Source organism: Convolutriloba macropyga, chromosome 5, assembly GCF_964194025.1.
Source record: "Convolutriloba macropyga chromosome 5, txConMacr16.3, whole genome shotgun sequence".
Lineage (NCBI taxonomy): Eukaryota > Metazoa > Xenacoelomorpha > Acoela > Convolutidae > Convolutriloba > Convolutriloba macropyga.
In genome coordinates this window covers 42,723,232-42,737,053 of record NC_134472.1, presented here as the reverse complement: position 1 = coordinate 42,737,053, position 13,822 = coordinate 42,723,232, and the positions used below count along the sequence as shown (strand labels likewise).

The 13,822-nt window shown below is 38.4% G+C and overlaps 1 protein-coding gene across 1 annotated transcript in view; it reads right to left on the bottom strand.

The window, feature by feature from the left end:
• Positions 1 to 13,822, bottom strand: part of LOC142339400 (c-Myc-binding protein-like) — a 264,109-nt gene that overhangs the window by 19,681 nt on the left and 230,606 nt on the right. Inside the window, exons 2-3 of the mRNA XM_075389418.1 lie at positions 3,604 to 3,649; positions 3,260 to 3,407 (exon numbers count right to left, since the gene is read on the bottom strand). Coding sequence (XP_075245533.1) covers positions 3,260 to 3,407; positions 3,604 to 3,618 — 163 coding nt within the window. The 5' untranslated portion in view covers positions 3,619 to 3,649. The remainder of the gene's footprint in view (positions 1 to 3,259; positions 3,408 to 3,603; positions 3,650 to 13,822) is intronic.

Below are 13,822 nucleotides of genomic sequence, written 5' to 3'. Positions count from 1 at the left end.
AAAAAACTCGCAATGGACTCCAAAGTCATAAATAAGCCAAAATACAAAAGCAGATATCAAATGCAAAATATAGATTGCCTGATGGATAATATTTCACCGTCAATCTCGGAATCGTCGCACGACAGCGAAGTACTTTTTTCAACCATCGACCTACGTTACGCGTATACAAAACTCGTATGATATCTTGTGCCCAGCGGAAGCTTGGCTAACTTCAGATATAAACTCAGAAGCTCTCTTTCTAAGTAACTACTTGATATAAAGACACGACTGCCCAACAGAATAACGACAGCAAACACGGCGGAGCTCTCATTGCAATCGGAAACCAAATAAAACATCAATTATTATATACAATAACAGAACATGCAACACTTCTTGTTTTTGACAAAAAAGAGAACTCTGTCATTCTATGTTGCATTTACCACCCACCAAAAAATGTCAATACAGACACAGCATCAAATGCCTTCATTACCTACTAAACGAACTCTTACAAAAATCGCTCTAACTTCGAAAATCATCATAACGGGCGATCTGAACTTTGCAAGCTCAAACTGGAGTACTATGTCCTCGGCCAATCAAGAGGCGGAGCAAATGCTTGACGTTTTTGTTGATTTCAATTTTGAGCAATTGATTTTCTCAGAAAACTCAAAATCTCTGTACGTAGTCCTGACAAATGAGCCATACAGTATTGTCTCACTTAAAAATGCAGTCAGTTTTTTAAAGCTATACAGAATAAACCAAACATCTTAGTAACCGCGACGCTTTCGAAACGGAAATCAGACTTAACATTAAATCAGACAACTATGAACAGAAAAAAGAACCAAATATGCATTAGGAAAGCGGATTGAAGCTCCATTAGCAACTCCATTAGTGAAAACCCAATCAACAGATTTTGTTACAGTAACTGATTTTCTCGTAAAGCAAAGATACGAATGGATCTGGGAAAATAATAAAAATTTGTACCTAGAGTAACTGCCCATAGATCCGCCTCGTTACCACGGTGGATAACACCACAAACATCCCATTTGCTGAAAAAAGGAACACTCTGCAGGAGAATGGAAAAAGTCTTTGGCGCATGCAAGTTCAGTAAAATAAACTACCTGCGTAGCATAAGAAAGTCTCCCCCATTATCCTCAATCATGAACCTCAACAAAATATTAGAAACCAACGCCCAAAAATGTGAGTCTTTCAACCAATTGTTCTGTAGTGTTTTCACAATCACCTTGAATCAACCACAAATTGAATCAACAACTGTTGAAAATAAAAAAAACAATTGGTTTAAAATAAACCGAAAAGAAGTGCAACAAATAATGGATACACTCGACATCAGCAAAGCAACAGGGCCTGACGGTCTTGGTAATCAATAAAACTCTTTCAGAATCTCTATCAAAAATTTTCTCTTTCAAACATTACTAAATAAGAGCATATTCTCCAACGACTGGAAAACGAGTGAGATCACTCCAATCTTTCAGCATGGAGATAAGAGTGAAATGGATCGATACTGTCCTATCAGTCTGCTCTATTGCATGAAAATTTTCGAAATAGATTTTGATTACATTTACGACAAAGTGAAAGAAGTACTACATCCATCATCACAGTTCTGCTTTCGAAAGAAGAGGTCGGCCGTTATACAATTTATAATATACCTACAGAAAATATACGAATATTTTGAAAATCAAGATCCAAAACACCAAACAACCCTCTATCTACACTTTTAAAAAGCATTTGACTCTGTACCTCATGAGCTCCTCTTGTAAAAACTTACGATTTCGGGGGGGGGGGGGGCAATTACTGAATCTCATTGCCTCGTACATAATCAATCCACAGACAACAATACATGATAAAGAAGAGTAAATGATTAAAAAGACCCAAAAATGTTGCGGAACGAGCGGGGTATCCCAAGGTTCAATCCTTGGACCACTGTTGTTCATTCCCTGCGTAAATGACCTCCCTCAAACGAACAAACTCTTTTGGCTATGCAGACGATTACAAGGTCTTAGCAACAAGTCAGCAAACTTTAGACCGTAGCGTACAGAAAATAGAAACTTGGTCCAACGAAAACTATGAGACTACGCAAAAAAGTCCACTTTTGTGAACATCAAAATGCCACATCAAGCCAAAGTTGATCCTATAAAGGTTATGTAGTACCAAACTGCGTCCGTAACAGAAACCAATTTGAGAACATATGAAAAGGTCCAAAATGCAACCAGTTGGATCCTCAGTTCAGCGTTAGCCAAAAAGATTAGATTGCAAAAACTTACGCTTCTCCTCTTGCCCATGTATATCGAAATGCACGACCTACGATTACTTATTTCAATCTAAAATAAGAAACACGTAACAATTCCCAACTTGATTAAACAGGTCAACACTAAAACAAGACAAGGTACGCGAAATGAGTTCCTAATACCAGAGAACAGATTGAAGCAAACTGACTCACGATTCTTCGTCAGAACTACAATGTTATGAAATCAAATCAGTCGTTTGATCAATAAAGACTACAATGAAATAACTAAAACTGACTTGACTAAGATATACTGGAAATTTTTCGAAAACCACTCGGAAACTCACACTAGTTCATGGAGAATCAACTGCCCCTGTGGCAAGTGCAATCATAATGGCAAATTAACGGTGCTAAATTTGTAACCCATTAGTTTTTTGGGTGCAAACCAATGGGTAATTTTGTAATCCCTTAAGTCTGTACTACTAATTGTTACAGTATATGTGCCACCTCTGACAAAAGAAATAGACCTAAACTAGAAGAAATAGAACTAGAAGCCAAAATTGTTGTCGGCGATGCGCACTCGGTACTGAACGAGTAGACCTCGAGAGGAATATGGCGAGAGTATTATCCAAATCGATAAATCCTTTTGGCGCTAATTGATTTTATCACATAACGAGCTATATTTTGTAAATACGGAATAATAATCCCGAATTCCGAATGATAATCCCTAACAAACTTTCAGCTTGGGAACAAGGAGCACGTGTCCAACAAATTACTAGGGCTTGTACTAATTATACAAGTGACTAAACATAAATAATTTTTGCATGTAAAATTTACATTAAAATACACTATTTTGAAATAACGACTGTTCTTCTGACATCACGATTTTGGTTGAAGCTTATTATCATCTGCACACCCTTTACAACGCATTTCCAAAAAAGTTTTTGTTTCTCACTGAACACTATTTTTTATCTCTTTGAACCACTAAAAATTGCATCGGAAAACTTGATAGGGCTTGTACTAATTATACAAGTGACTAACCGGCTGTCATATGTTGTTTAATGAATGAAAGTGCGTCATTGGGTTTTTCGGGCTCCTCGTAGAGAGCGACAAGCACCTTTGTCAGATTGTCAAGCACTCCACACTTTTCCAAATATCTTCTGAATTCTTCTCGCTTAGATTCTGCAGCCTAAACCATAGGCACAGCTTACAACAGGAACCTCAAGAAGAGGACAGAAACAAAACTTGAAGTAAACAGAGCAAAAGAATGAGAAATGTCTCAAACCTCAAGAATCTCTTGGGCAGTCTAACAATTACCCGCAACAAGGTCATGTAAGTAATTAGATTCTCTAGTGCAAAGATCAAAACTTAACTATTAACTTTACCTTGTAAGTAGCCATGATGATCGGATCAAGACTGGCAAATATATCTGAAAAGTTATACACAAGCTATTACGAAAAACATGGAGCTCAGCAGCAACAAAAAATAATACAAACAGCCCAGTTAGAATAGTAAGACGTGAAATGAGTATTTACGGATATTCTGCACAAGCATCATTATATTGAAGGTATTCCTTATGTTACTCCAAGGAAAACCTCTTTCCCTCAGTATATCCTTGCATGATATATCACAGTGAAATTATTTTTTGGTCTTTTACAAATCGCACACAACTCCTGAAAAAATCCATTAGCCAAAGCTCTCTGCCAACGCAAAATTTTGCTCGGAAAATAAAAGAGAACAGGTTATAGACAGTTGAAACTTCCAAAAATTTGGTAGAACTCTTGGTGCTAATATTTGTTGAAGACAGCGCCAAAAATAGTCATCTCGAAAAAATCTTGCTTAACATGTCGGAGAAAAGCAGAGACGACATCACCAAACTCAAAAAGTCAAGGGTGAAAACAAACAGTCTTTCGAAGTATATTATTCAACATTTTGTATAGACAATCATATCAAGCAACGTAATATCGTAACCTACAAAGCAATGTCTTCACTCCTGTCGATGCAAGCAACAAGTGTTTTAGACGACAATTTTTGATGCTCATTTCGCCGGTATTTTGACTGACCACAAACGCCGGTCACTATGAATCCAATAAACCGAAAACTATAGAGCCGAATCTTGCCTTATTCGATAGGTTTTATGATTAATTTACTTGAAAATATGTTATTTGCACTGTATCCGAGCTTGTAAATTGGAACGATTTCTGTGCGTATTTAAATACTCGATTCTGATTGAATAATAATCTCTCGCCTACAACTATTTACTTAGTAACATCCTCCGGCCCAGAAGAAGAAGTTGGGAGAATGGGCACTACAGGCGCGCAGACGAGCGATCCGGTTGACATGCGCAAAACAGCGGAGCGTCCGACGCTGTCGGAACTGTAACGGAGTTCAGTGATCCGAGCGGTAGGATAGTAGCCCCTAGGACTGGTCTCTTCAACTATCCAAACCAAGTCCACGGTCCTAAGGTGTTGCTCGGCAGACGTCTTACGCTTATAACGTCGGTTCAGTGCCGTGACATACTCTTTGATCCAACGTGACCAAATAGTATCAGCGTAAGACTGTGCGCGGGCATACCGCTTACGGTGATCGAACCCATCTACTCCAATGATGGAAACGATACTAATTTCTTGGTTACCGAGGAGAAAAGGATTAGCTGTTAAAGCGCCCAAGTCGATCGGATCGGCGCTTACGGCCGTTAACAGAGATGAAGTAAGAGCGTGTTCTACTAGACAATAGTACTTGAAAAATCATCTGTAAGGAGAGGTTTTCCAAGGATGGTGTAAAGTACGCGCTTTAAATTACGCAGCAGCCTCTCCCAGATGACCCTTGATCTGGCGCACTGGGTGTATTGAATTTCCACTGAATGCCTTCGTGGGCGAGTTCAGTAGCAGTATTGTTAGAATCCCCCGATCCAACGAAGTTAGTGCCATTATCTGACCAGATCATGGCAGGATTACGCCGACGGGAGACAAACCACTCGATTCCCATTATACGAGAATTAGCGTCCATGGACGGGCCAATTTTCCCATGGACAGCACGAGTAGTCAAACAAGTGAAGAGCAATAATTGACCCCGGAGTTTGTAAAGGGAGGAGATTGGTATGCAAGTCTTTTTGGCAAGTCAGCCACGATGTGTTGAATAGTGGCAGCGCGGAACATTCTGCACGTAACCGTTAGATTTAATTGAAAGCAGTGAGTATCATAGTTTGAGGCTAGCATAACTTTCCTGTACTTAGCCCACAGATAGTCAAAGCCCTGATGGCGACTTTTAGATTTGCCCAGAAACAATTTTACAAATACGTGGCTTGCGTCTAAGACCATAGGGTGTTTCACATTAAAATCAACTTTAACCAACCGTTTCATTCGGCCAGCCGATCGGATTACACCATTTGACCCGCGAAAGCAAGAAAACGGGGTAATACGGCTACTACGATTTGTTTTCGAGGAGCTCTTTTCTTTCGCAATTAAACGGCTCTCCTTGAACGAGATACTGAAGATGACGCTCGGCTAGAAGCCCAGTGGGATCTATTATACTACGAGTGGCGGAACGGTAGCATTAATGAGAGGGTAACAGCCGGAGGGCGTATGATGTTAGTCGTAGCAACTTTTGATAGGAACTGAACTTTTATAGAAGGGAATTAGTTGCGGGGCGGTTTCTTAGTTGACTTAGTTATGGATGTGGTCAGTGATGTGTTAGTTTTGTCATTTTCTTTGGCTGCTGTACCGAGTTTGATGTTATTAAATACTTCAGTGCCGGGTTCAGAAATTACTTGGTTCTTAAGAATTCTGGGCCTCACCCAGCTACTTACTTGAAAAACCTCAGCGGACATACAATGAAAGCTGGCGTCTGCCTGCTTATCACTTGAGGCAACGTGGTTCCATCCGTCAACGCTAGTTTTTTCTAAGATCTCGCAAACGCGGTTCACAATAAATATTGGGTGCTTGGTTGTAGAGTTAAGCCATTGCAAGACACTAGTACTGTCGGTCCACATGAATCCCTGTTGATATTCACTGAGAGCTCGACAGATATCTTGTCCCAATCGAGCGGCCAGTAGCAGGTGTTTCTTCAAAACCCACTATGTAATGATAAAATCCAAGCAATAAACCAATCTCAGACGTTTCATTGACCACTCCAAGTTAAAAACTTAAAAGTGAATCAAAGTTTTCAAAAACTTGGAAAAGTCCTACGAAAACATTGATAAGTTTTTGAACCCTTTGCCAACCGTCTTCAAAACATTTTTTAGTTAGCCAAATTAAAAAGAAAACAAGTTCAAAAAGACAGAGTCTTCAAAATGTTGCAACGTATTAGCTACTGCTTAATGACGTCATAATAAATACCGCATAAATCAAGTCAGAAAAAGTTAGCTTAATCTAATTTTAAGTAAAAATAAACACCACGTAATTATTAAGAAATTCAGGTTTCACAGTTGTAGAGCAGGTTACCGGAACAGGAGTTGACCTCTGAGTAGCAATTTTCGAAGTAATTTAGTAAACTTTTGTTAAGAACTGTTAACCAATGTCCTTTAGTTCAATATTTGTGCATCAACTGATATTTAGTAGTTTGCTGGATCTCTTAGTTCATGGAGTTCGAAGTAGTACAACGCCAGAAGCTTGAATTCTGATAGCCTCTTTTTGTAATTCACTTCATAACTACTTAAAATCCATGCAGTGGCTTTCTTTTGGATGCGTTCTATTTCTTTGCATTCCCTTTTATTTACAAACCAAACCATTGAGGCATAGCTGATAGATGGTATGACATTTCCCACATTAGCATTAAGTTTTGTTATGAAGTTCGCTAAAACAGAAACGTTACGTTTTGGAAAGTACAACGCGCACTTCACTAGACGCCTGCCTATAAACCTTCTTAAGGCCTCGCCATTGCCAATTGGTCAAACCCCGGGCATTTATCGAGTGCAATCAAATGACAAAAGAAAAATGCAGTTCATTCGTCGTTATTAAATAGTTGTTACCGAGTTGACCGACTGCTCCTTTCACTATTGACTTCCTTTCACCTGTTATAGTTTTTAATTTACGTTTTATGATGAAGGGTACACATTATTGGACGACTAAGATGGGGTCGGGGCTACATTGTTAAACCAAAACTGTCTGGTTTCAGCAGAGTGCTTAGCTACCAATGCTCTGTTTTATTGTACTACAAACAAAAAGAGTTGCAAACGTATGGCGTTTTGATACATCTAGTCTTGATTTTGCTCTACTACCTGTTTCGTTTAATCAAAATTTTCCGCTTCCAACGTCTGATTTTCGACAACTTGGAAGCTGTTTTCTCCTCAGCTCTCTTAGATAGTTTAAATGAACTAATTGACCGCTGGATGAAAAGTATACTGTTATCAAATATGGATAGTGACTATCTACCAAGATGAGCGCCTATCAGAACGAGAAAAAAACGAATAATTCACGCGCTGATTGGTTAGCTTTGAATGCATTGTTTACACTATTTTCCAAGCAAATTTTGGAAATTTCCTATTGCAGCCACCCAAGCTATTATAGCCAGCCCTTGAACTTATTTTGGTATACTTATAGCAATGCGGTTAAAAATTAAATGAGAGAGAGAGAGTTTAGGCTTCTGTGTCATTCACGGGGGTTGCACCCATCATTGAAGGTTAGAGTGAATCACTTTCTGAACTGTGTTTCAGTTGCAACAATTGCAGAGCAGGTTTCAGGAACAGGAGTTGACCTCTGAGTAGCAATTCTCAAAGAAACTCCAGTAAAATTTTGTTAAGAACTGTTTATCAATGTCCTTTAGTTCAATATTAGTGCATTTATTAATAATATTTATAAGTTTGCTGGATCGCACCCAAAAAATCTCATCAGTCTTTGTGCGAGATTTATTGATTGCTATGAGCTCATTTTGTCGTGTATTCATTGCAATTTTATCTAGTTTACTTGGAAATGCGATGTTGTAATTGCCCTGCAAAAAGGTTATAAGCGCTAGGTCATGGAGTTTGAAGTAGTACAACGCCCGAAGCTTGAATTCTGATAGCCTCTTTTTGTAATTCACTTCCTAAATACTCAAAATCCATGCAGTGGCTTTCTTTTGGATGCGTTCTATTTCTTTGCATTCAGTTTTATTTACAATCCTAACCATTGAGGTATAGTTTATAAATGGTATGACATTTCCCACATAAGCATTAAGTTTTGTTCTAAAGTTCGCTAAAACAGAAACGCTATATTTAAGAAAGTAGAACGCCTTTGAAGCTTTTTGACAACACTTTCGGCTATTTGCTTTCGAGGAGAGTTTGGTAGACATTATCACGCCCAGACCTTTCTGCTCATTTTTGCTCCCGAGGAATTTGGAAATTAATTTAAAATGATCCTCGCTCTTCTGTTGTTGTTTCACTCGCAAAATATAGCATTTGTTTCCATTCAGCTTCATTTCGTTTTCTTCGCAACAGCATTCTATGGCTTTAAGATCCGATTGAATATCTGCTTGCTGTCTTACTAACTTAAAACCATTAGATTATCCAAAAGAATCGCACACTTTCAAACTTTTCGGTAGATCGTTCAGGTATATACTAAAAAAACAGAGGACCTAAGAGTGATCCTTGCAAATCACCATTAGTAATTGGGATAATTTCGGATTTGAATTCATTTATTTTTACATTGTTTTCTTTCATTGAGGTAGCTTGCTATTATTTTCAGGAAGTTACCACCCATATGCAGCTCCTCAACTTTTGTGAGTAATTTATCGTGTGGCGCACTGTCGAAGGCTTTTTTAAATCTAAGTATATCACAAATAATTCATTTTCTTTTTCATCAAGTTCTTTGTATAGAAGATCAAGGAATAGCAGTAGCTGCGTCACCACAGACCTGTGTCTCCTAAATCCATGTTGGGAGTTATCGAGAAATGGTTTAACGATTTCGTAGATTTCATTGAAAATTAACTTCCCTAAAACCTTCGAGACACTACATAACTGATTGGTCTGTAGTTCTCAATCATTGCTCGGTTTTCGTCTTTGAACATTGGGATTACCTCGCTCGTTTTCCAATATGATGGAAAATACCCTTTGTTCAAAGCAGCTTAATATGCCATAAGCAGTCATTTTGAAAGAACTGGCAGGTTTTTTAAGACCGTATTACCAATGCTGTCAGGTCCACAAGCTTTATTGGTCTGAAATTTGGCCAGTATCACTCTGACTTTTTCTTCATCAATTTTCACTTTGTTATATTTTAATTTTTCGTAGAACGTTTTCATCGTGATTTTATTACTTTTTCGGAACATACTGAAGAAGAAAATCACTAAAGTATTTGCACTTCAATCTCTTATTGGTTTTGTTATTCTGGTAAGACATTGTTTCCGGACATCTATTACATTTGAAGACAGATTTCAGGTATTTTTATAGGTCAGAGAATCTCCTACCTCGAATCATTTTATCTTCAAAGTCCGCTTGATCTTGTGATCAGTTGGGGGCTTCCATGACAACCAAGTTGAGGGCTTTCGCAATAGGATCTCAAAGTGCTCAGGCTGTTATAAATGGTAAGATATTTCCTTTATTAACCGAAAAGGTAATGATGGTCAACCCCCCCCCCCCCTCCTCCATCCAACAACGTGTGAGGCCGAGTTGAGCGCAACCCGCCCGCACACATAGAGATTCAAGCGCAAACTGATTTATTCTATAATTCACCAATGTTCATTTGTTGTACGCTCATTCAACCAATTAGATTGCTAGGTCGACGAAAATCAAGCACTCGTCTATAATTATCATTTTAGACAAATAAACAAATCTTGCTGGACCAAAAATCAATATCCAGAGGAATGGTCTTCAAAAATTGTGAATCAGACTCTAGAAAAAATAATAAGTGGCGGTAAAGACCAATTAAGAACAACACCAAAAGAGCATCAAAAAAGCAAGACTAAATCTAATGATAAGCCAACTATTTTTCTACAATACAGAGGCAACCTCACTCAAAACTTCGCAAGCAAATTGAAGAAACTATGCGAATTGCAAGTAGTTTTTACAACGCGAAAATTAAGATCGTGCCTCCCCACCCTGAAATCATCCTTTGATAGAGATCTGAAATCCCACGTGGTATATGAAATTAAATGTAATGGATGCGGATCCATCTATGTTGGGCAAACAAGCCGGCATGTTACCACAAGGATAACAGAACATCAAAAGAAGGATTCACAGGTGGGTCAACATCTAGTTGAATGTCGTGGCGCCACGAATGACATTGAATGGAGAATTCTGGACGCCTGTCGGTCAGTAGAAAAACTAATGATCATCGAAGCTATATATATCAGCAAGCTGAAGCCGGCACTAAACACACACGACGAATATAGGGGGAGGGAACTCACGCTAAAATATTAGTTCAAATCATAATTTTGACTAAATGAGAATGCATAGGGCAAAAAACATTTTGTGCATGACAAAACGAAATTTGCAAAACCTCCACAAGAGGGATACTTATGGTTAGGGCAAATTCGGAATAACCCTAAAAATACAAGAACATGGACAAAATCGAAAAATCCGGAATAGGAATGTTTTTAAGTAAATTGATAACAGATGTAAATATGTGTTGTAAATAGGCTAAATATTGTATATAAGGAAAAATTTTCGATTGAATTTTTTAGAATGTTTCCTAGAATTGTTTTAATTGTCATCTCAGACAAATGTAAATACATATTCATTTTATCTTTTAACAATTTGTAAAACAGTTTTAACCTGACGATGAACGTAAAGTTCGAAAACGTTTGTTTTAAGTATTGGAAGTAATTTTAATTTGACAAATTGGTTTCTTTTAAATTATCATTTTATCTCATCTGTCTAACCGCCTTTTATCCTAGTCTTCCTAGACCCATCTTATATTCACAATTTTATAAATGCACAAGTTTTAGATAGTTTGAAATACGAGCGAGAGAGAGATCATCATCATCAATAACATCATACATTAACAAATCGCCCGAGGGTATTGCTCTCACAGTATTGACTATGATCCACTTTTGCCATGATAGAGAGAGAGAGATCATCATAAGTTAAGTTGACAGATCGCCCAAGGGCATTGTTCTCACAGTGTTGTTATAAGTTTATACTTCGTTCCATGTGTTCTCGTCGTCTACGGGATGTTGTTTGGTGCAAGGTCGTCAGCCAATTTTCTTTCTTCAGGTTATTCGATTGCCGCCGATGGTTCTACCCAATTTTGTGGAGGTTTGGAGGAGTGATCTGCACGCGGGCGTTTCTGTAGGCAGTCTAGCTAGGTGCCCGAAGAATCGTAGTCTTCTTTTACAATCACTTCGGACCAGGGTTGTGTTGAGCTTTCTATAGAGGTCTTAATTTCTCACACGGTCCCTCAGGCGTATTGATAGGAGTGCTCGTAGGAACTTTCATTGGAGAACATCCACTTTCTTTTCTCGGGCTTTGGTCAACAACCAAATTTCGCTGTTGTAGAGGAAGATAGGTTCAATTACATATTTCCATATGGTCTCTAGCGATCGATGCCATGGTAGACAATAACATGCATGACATGATAAATAATAACATTTCTTGACAAACGAAATTTTATTAAAAGAGAAAAGACTGCTGAATCCTTAATCCACCAAGTACAAATGGGAACTTCTAAAGAAAAGCGAAGGAGCTTAGAAGAAAATGAACGATTCAAGTACGTTTTTATACAACCCGATCTAACAGAAACCGAGCGAGAAAACAGAAAGGAAATGGTGGCAGAATTAAAAGAGAAAAGGCTGCTGAATCTTTCCACCAAATACAAAATTAAAGGCAATCAAATCGTTGAAAACAGAGGAGCGTGACTAACAATTTTTCTATGGAACGTGGAAGCTACTAAAGAAACACTATCAACGTGCACATGTGAAGCAATCGCATACGATATCTTGCTATTAACAGAAACACCCAGTGTAAATTCAGTCGAAATACCTGGCTTCACATGTTTCTGCACAAAGAAAAAAAAAGCGGGAAGGGGCGGCCGCAAAGCGGCTTAGCATTTGCACTGAGTAAACAATTGAGAATTACATGCAATGTTCTCTTTCAGAACAATAAATTATTAGCACTGCAGATCAAAGAATTCAGCCTAATTATAATTGTAGCATATTTTCGACCAAAAACGGATTTAGAGACAATATAACAAGCACTTACCGAAGCTTATGAATGCTGTCAAAGCAAAGCACGTATGATCTTGGGCGGCGACTTCAACTGCAGACTCGACTCATCGGAAAGAGGGAACTCACTCTGCGAATTTTTATTTATTGGAATCTTCAGTGTTAACGACAAGAAGTAACGTACGAATTTCAGTACGGTAAATTAGTTTCAGATTAAACATGATTTACGGGGCAGCTGAGGTGGCCCCCTTATTTTTCTGATGGTTCCTATTATTATTGGAGCAAGTTCGTTACACCACGCACTACAAACAAGAGAACCTCAACAACACCAAAAAGCAGAGACACTATCAGCAAACGTCTACAGTGACACTGGTATTTGTCTACATCCACTTGCAAGAAACCCAAGGAAATCGCTACAGAACATCATCAAAGATTTCGATTACGGACAAGAATTTATTGTGTGGCACGACGTTATAAACAACACTATAACAGATCATCCTTTTGACCCCCGAACTCCCCTGTCATCTGCTCAACTGCTGAAGGAAATTCGGGCTTTGAAACAAATAGTAGGTGTTGTGTATTGCGAGCGAGAGGGTGCACCCGGCATACAGTCAGAGCTGAAAACTCTGAACATACCTGTTGTCAACGTAGTCAAGGATCTCATATCTAACAATAAACGAAAAGACAGCTCACAGAACAACGAGTATAGCCAGCTTCACCAACAACATTCCTTAGAAATTCACAGTCTCGAATTTGTTATAAATAACGGTATCGACCTCAATAGACTCTCAAAGAACCGATAGAAGCCGAACAAATAACAACGAAAAGCGAAACGACAGAAAATGAAAGAACCTCAAGACATTGAATAATTTGTAGAAAGTTTTTGTGAAAAGACTGGATTTAAATGTCCAGGCTTTGAACAAAACTTTGTATCGACTCTTCATCTGTTGTTAAGAGACTGGATTTAATTGTCCAGACTCCTAGCATTATCTATCCTTCTGTTCCTTGAGTCTCGCTTTGTTTATCCCCCCTTAACAATGACAAAAATTGCAATACGTGTAAAAAAATGATAAATCAAACATCGCCAAGATACATATGCGTCGCCTGTAATGTTCATATGCACTTCGAGCCAATTTGTACTGGACTTACGCAAGTTGCAGTTAATGGTCTCAAAGAAGCGGGTCAACTGGCAATGCTTCTCTGTGTAAAATGTCTGAGTAATAATGAAAGAGACAACTTCATAAAATATCGAACGATTGACAACACGAATGAAAAGATTGAAACAGAAACGCAGGAGATCAACATGTGCGAAGAGATCTACGACTTTTTCGACAAGGTAGCACAAGCAACGATTCCCAAAAGGACCAGGCATAGGCAATCTCTACAACCTTGGATTACACCAAGTACGTCCAATTTGATGAAAAAGTTGAATACTCAGCGTAAACTTGTATCGAACAAACCAACGTCATATCGGAAAAACATCATAAGAAAATTTCAAAACGTTGTGACAGGGGCCGCAGAAATAGATCGGTG